The sequence below is a fragment of the Cebus imitator genome, unplaced genomic scaffold (assembly GCF_001604975.1).
Source record: "Cebus imitator isolate Cc_AM_T3 unplaced genomic scaffold, Cebus_imitator-1.0 Scaffold375, whole genome shotgun sequence".
Classification (NCBI taxonomy): Eukaryota; Metazoa; Chordata; class Mammalia; order Primates; family Cebidae; genus Cebus; species Cebus imitator.
Genome location: NW_016107690.1, coordinates 1,905,104 through 1,911,280, shown reverse-complemented (window position 1 = coordinate 1,911,280; position 6,177 = coordinate 1,905,104). Strand labels below are relative to the sequence as shown.

General features: G+C 59.9%; 1 protein-coding gene across 1 annotated transcript in view; it reads right to left on the bottom strand.

Annotated features, from left to right (window-relative positions):
• The window catches only part of LMNB2 (lamin B2), a 25,381-nt gene that overhangs the window by 2,718 nt on the left and 16,486 nt on the right, over positions 1-6,177 (bottom strand). Inside the window, exons 3-8 of the mRNA XM_017507468.2 lie at positions 4,214-4,370; positions 4,006-4,131; positions 1,209-1,379; positions 1,010-1,135; positions 532-752; positions 86-380 (exon numbers count right to left, since the gene is read on the bottom strand). Coding sequence (XP_017362957.1) covers positions 86-380; positions 532-752; positions 1,010-1,135; positions 1,209-1,379; positions 4,006-4,131; positions 4,214-4,370 — 1,096 coding nt within the window. The remainder of the gene's footprint in view (positions 1-85; positions 381-531; positions 753-1,009; positions 1,136-1,208; positions 1,380-4,005; positions 4,132-4,213; positions 4,371-6,177) is intronic.

The following is a 6,177-nucleotide window of genomic DNA, read 5'->3' as shown; positions in this document are numbered from 1 at the left end:
GGTCATTCTCATCACCCCCATCTGCTGGGTCACCCCCGTTCCACTGTGCCCCGGTCATTCTCATCACTCCCATCTGCTGGGTCACCTTGTCCGAGTTGTTCTTCAGCTGCACGAACTTCCCCTCCAGGTCGATCTCCTCTATGCTGACGCTGCCCGAGGCCGTGGCCTGCTGGGCCAGGTGGAAGCTGCCACTGCCACCCGTGCCCACGCCCGTGCCTAGGACGCCGGGGCCGCTGCCCAAGGGTTCCTCCACCTCCAGCCGCTTCCGCTTACTGCGGCCCAGGCGCCCGGTGGCCGGTGTGCTGCTGCCGCTGCTGCTGCTGCTCAAGGCGGCTCGAGACACGGTGACACGCGAGGATGGGCTGGGGGACAGCTTCAGCCTGGGGGGAAGGCACGGAGGGAGGGGCTGGCGGTGGGAGCCCCAGACAGCCCAGGGCACGTGGAGCGGTCGCTGCAGCCCTGCCCCGCCTCCGCCCCTGCCCCTCCTCCCAGCAGCCCCGCCCCCTCGCCCAGCGCCTCTCCCCGCCCCACCTCTCCTCCTCGCCCTCCAGCAGCTTGCGGTAGGCGCTGATCTCCATGTCCAGGGCCAGCTTGACGTCCAGCAGCTCCTGGTACTCGGCCAGCTGCTGCTGCATCACGTCCCGCATCTCCGTCATCTCCTGCTCCTTGGCGTCCAGCATCTTCCGGAACTTGTCTCGCTCCCCGGCCATGGCCTCCTCCAGCTCTCGGATGCGATCCTCAGCCGCGCTGGCCTGGGGAGGGGGCGGGCAGCCAAGGGTCACAAGGGCCCGGGTGATCCTGGGACTGCGGGAGATGGGTGTGATCACCGCGGACCGGGCAGAGACCAGCCTCGGGCGTGGGGTGCACGCGAGGGGAGGGAAGGGGCATCGCCGGGCGCCCCAGCGCTGCGGCCACTGCGGAAAGGCTGCTACCCCGAGCCCTGCACATCCCGGGGCAGGGCCCAGCGGTCCGGCCAGGGGGACGGCGGCGGTGGCGCTGTGCTCGTCACCTGCTTCTGAAGCCCGGAGAGCTGGAAGCTGAGGGACTCCAGGCGCATGCGGGCCTCCTTCAGCTCCTCGCGGGCCGCGCTGGCCGCCTTGTCGTTCTGGTCGGAGCTCAGCTTGGCGCTGTCCAGCTGCGGGGACACGGGCGGGTGAGGGCGCGCACGGGGCGGCGGTCCCCCCGGCCACGCCGCCCGCCGGCCGCACCTTGGCCTGGTAGGTCTGCTCCAGCTCCAGCTTGTAGAGCCGCACTTGCTCGTCGTGCTGGCTCCGCAGCTCCTCCAGTGCCTGCGCCATCTTGAAGTCGTACTCCTGCTGCCGGCTGCTGTCCACCTCCACCAGGCGCCGCTCGTGCCGCCGCCGCGTCTCGCGAACCTCCTGGGGACCAGCCTCCATGACCCTCCGAGCCGCCAGGCCCCAAGCCCCAGACCCAAGGGAGTGCTCCAGCACGTGCCAAGAGGAACCTCCAGGCAATTCCTGGTTCCCTGTGCAGGAGTTAGGAGCCGATGCACGTGCAGGGGAGGGGCGGCCCGAGGGCCATCCACAAGGAGCAGGGCTCCGACACTGGCCTGAGCGTGGATGCACCTTGAGGACGCCAGGCACAAAAGGCCGCAGAAAGCGTGACCCCATTCCCACGGAAATGTCCAGGACAGGCCCAGCCCCAGAGGCGGGACGGGGGATGATGGAGATGGGGTTGTTTTTGGGTAATGGAATGTTCTAGAATTAGAGGCGGTGGTCGGACAATCCTGTGGAGGTCCTACCAATGCTGAACTGTACATTTCAGAAAGGTGGACTTAAAATAGCTGGGCATGGGGCACAGGTGAGGTGGCTCACGCCTGTAATCCCAGCACTTTGGAAGGCCGAGGCGGGTGGATCACCTGAGGTCAGGAGTTCAAGACTAGCCTGACCAATATGGTGAAACTCCATCTTAATTTAAAAAAAAAAAAAAAAAGCTGGGCGTGGTGGTGGGCGCCAGTAGTCCCAGCTACTCAGGAGGCTGAGACAAGAGAATCACCTGAACCCAGGAGGTCGCAGTGAGCCGAGATCACACCACTGCACTCCAACCTGGACAAAAGAGTGAGACTCCAAAAAGAAAAAAACAAAAAGAGTGAACTCTTTCATAAAAGCTATTATTTAAGAAAGCGGGCTGGGCGTGGTGGCTCATGCCTGTAATCCCAGTACTTTGGGAGTCCAAGGCAGGCGGATCACCTGAGGTCAGGAGTTCAAGACCAGTATGGCCAACATCGCAAAACCCCATTTCTACTAAAAATACAAAAATCAGCTGGGTGTGGTGGTATACACCTACAATCCCAGCCACTCAGGAGGCTGAGGCAGGAGAACCGTTGGAACCCGGGAGGTGGAGGTTGCAGGGACCCGAGATCATGCTGCTGCCCTCCAGCCAGGGCAATGGAGCAAGACTCCATCTCAAAAAACAAAAACCAACCAGCGGAAACGCTTCTGAAGGAAGCAGGCCACATTTGCAGTGGGTGAGGCGGGTGGCCCGGTGGAGCTCTGCAAGCCACGCACCCACCTTCACGGCCACCCTCTCCGGGGTCCCGCATCCTGTGGGCTGCATGGGCCTGGGCCAGGCTCCCCACAGCAGCTCCCTCTGAGGGTCCCTCAGCAGTGTCTTCCCAGGGCCCCACACAACCTTCATGGGTCTCTTCACAGGTGCCCTCGTGGGTTCTACCAGGGGTGTGTTCCCGGACCCCCGCACAGTCCTGCTGAGTCTCCTCACGGACTCTCTCACAGGGTCCCCCACAGGCCCCCTCACAACGGCCCCGGCGGCCTCCCTTCCGGCTCCCGTGGGGGCCCCCGCGCTCTCTGGGCCTGGCCGGAGTGGGGCATGAGTCTGCGGCTGTCCCAACATCCCTCCGCCAGCAGCTCTCCCTGGGGAGTGGGCATGGGCCTGGCCAGCCCGGGCATTCCACCCTGCACTGTGACATCACAGCGGGTCCTGAGGGATGTGATGGTCCCTCCTTGTGAGGGGCTCTGCAGGTCGGGGAAGGAGGCTGGGTGGGGAGTATAGGCCTCAACCCTGCTTTGGACAGGGAGGCCTGTGGGAGGCTGCAGAGTGGCCCCCAGAAGATGCACCTGACCCCTGCCTCAGGGTCTAGCGGTTAGGACCCAGGCGGCCACACTCAGCTCCCAGGGTGCGAATGCCAAGCTTTAAGAAAGGCAAGAAATCCATGTAGACCTTCCTTGACACACAAGAGATGTGTTGTGACCGGCGGGGTGGCTCAGGCCTGTAATCCCAGCACTTTGGGAGACTGAGGCAGGAGGATCACTTGAGCCCAGGAGTTTGAGAGCAACCAGGGAAACATAGCAAGACCCAGTCTTTACTACCTAAAAATAACATTTTTAGGTAGTGCGGTGCTGTGGCTCACGCCTGTAATCCCAGCACTTTGGGAGGCGGAGGCGGGCGGATCACGTGAGGTCAGAAGTTAGAGAGCAGCCTGGCCAACATGGTAAAACCCCGTCTCTACTGAAAATACAAAAATTCCCTGGGCATGGTGGTGCGTGCCTGTAATCCCAGCCACTTGGGAGGGTGAGGCAGGAGAACTGCTTGAACACGGGAGGAGGAGGTTGCAGTGAGCCGAGACTGCACCTTTGCGCTCCAACACGGGCAACAGAGTGAGACTCCGTCTCAAAAACAAAAAAAACATGTGCCCATGTCCCGGTGCCCAGCAGCTGCAAATGACCCTTATTTGCAAACGGGGTCTCTGTAGTGTCGTTAGGTCATTTTGGATGATCCAGGAGGACCCTGATTCCAATGACACGTGTCCTTGTCAGATACACAGAGCATGGGCGCAGAGAGGAGGGAGCCACGGGAAGATGGGGACAGACACGAAGCCAAGGCCGCCCTGGGTGCAGGAGGATCCTCCCTGGAGCCGTGGGAGGGGCCCGGCCCGACCTCTCGGTGCCCTCGGACTTCTGCCCTCCACAGCCGTGAGGGTGGATTCTGTTTCTGCCATGCCAGGCTGGAGGCCGGGCGGCTGCTCACCTCCTCGAACACGCTCTTCCGGAAGTCCAGCTCCTCCTGCAGGCTCTGGCAGCGGTTCTCCAGGTCCACGCGCATCAGCGTCTCCTTCTCCAGCTGCTTTTTGGCCACTGCATGACCGTCCTCGGCCTGAGAGGCACAGTACAGCGTGCTGGCGTGACAATCTGCCGCCCGCGCCCTGCGGGGGCGTCCCACAGCCCCTACCACCTACCTTGGCCAGCTGGGCCCGCAGCTCAGCCACGTCACTCTCCAGGCCACGCTTGTCACCAAGGGCGGCTGCTAGCTCCGCCTCGCTCCGGTGGAACAGGGACTCCAGGTCCTTCACTCGGCCCTGGGCCACCGTGAGCTCACCCTCCCTCTTCTTGGCGCTGAAAGTCAAGAAGGCAAGTGAGCAGGGAGGGGCAAGGCCCACCGGGCCACAGGGAGCTCCCCGGGGGGCATCGTGCAAGCCCAAGTACAACGTCACCAGGGCCTCCGAGCCCTGGACCTTCCCGTCCCACAGATGACGCAGCCCTGGGCACCCCGGCAAAGCCACCTGTGCCCTCCTGATCTGCCCTGCACTGTCAGGAGTCCAACAAGTGACAGACACCAGCGCTTGGGACCACGGGAGCCATGGGCTCTCCCAGCCTCTCCTGCCCCTCTGGACCTCGAAGGACCATCTGAGGAGAAATTAATGCATCCTCTATGAACGTTACAAAGGAAGACCCTGGCCTTTCAAGAGTCAGCCTTGTTTGTAAACTTAAGCTGTCTGAAGCAGGCTCACCTGCCAACATGAGCTAATGAAGGCAGCCAATACTCAGACTTCTTAAACACACAAATACTGCCAGTGTGGACTTCAGGCACTTAAGCATTTTTTTTTAAGAGACGGGTTCACTTGTTTGCCTAGGCTGGTCCAAGCAATCCTCCTGTGTTAGCCTCCCAAAATACTAGGATTATAGGTGTGAGCCATCAAACCAGGTGACTCTTAAATGTTTTTAAGCATAATTCTAAGTCTTTTTTTGTTTTGAGAGGGAGATTCGCTCTGCAGCCAGGCTGGAGTGCAGCGGCGCAATCTCAACTCACTGCAACCTCTGCCTCCCAGGTTCAAGTGATTCTCCTGCCTCAGCCTCCTGAGTAGCTGGGACTTACGGGCACGCACCACCATGCCCAGCTAATTTTTGTGTTTTCAGTAGTGACGGGGTTTCACCATGTTGGCCAGATGGTCTCGATCTCTTGATCTCATGATCCACCTGCCTCAGCCTCCCAAAGTGCTGGGATGACAGGTGTGAGGCACCGCGCCCGGCCCACATAATTCTAAGTCTTGGAGCCAAATTTTGCCCCCTCCCACCAGGGAACTAACTTTATCCCCCCAAGCAACAGTGAGGACACCCAGTGTCTCAGCGTCACAACTGCTGACATTCGGGACCGTCCTGGGCACTGCAGGTGCTGGGCACTGTCCCTGGCCTCCACCCACTGCAGACCAGGAGCCCCTTGCTGCCCAGTTCTGACAATCATAAATGTCCCCAGGAATTATCCAGTGTCCCCTGGGGACAAAATCGCCCCAGGATGAGGACAACTGGGTGTATCAGGAACAACACAGCAAAGGTTGCTGCCTGGGCATTAAAAGAACCCCACATCCGGGCGGCTCGAGCCCAAGCAGAGGTAAGAAGTGACAGAGATCTCTCCTGCCTAGTGGAATGCGCTTCCCCCATTCCCCAGGGCCTTTCAAAAGACCACCTAGGCATTTGCCCACAAACTGAAAGTGACCCACAACTGTTCCCCAGTCTGTCTAACCATATCTCTATCGATAACTGTATCTACATAATCTATGTCCATATATATCAACCTACAGATAGCTATATCTACTGCCCTATCACTGTCTATCCATCTGTCTATAATCCATCATCCATCTACTCATCTATCCATCATCTCCATCCATCCATCCATCATCCATCCATCCATCCATCCATCCTCCATCCATCCACCATCCATCCATCATCCATCCATCCATCCATCATCCATCCATCCACCATCCATCCATCATCCATCCATCCATCCACCATCCATCCATCATCCATTCATCCATCCATCATCCATCCATCCACCATCCATCCATCATCCATCCATCCATCCATCCATCATCCATCCATCATCCATCCACCATCCATCCATCATCCATCCATCCATCCACCATCC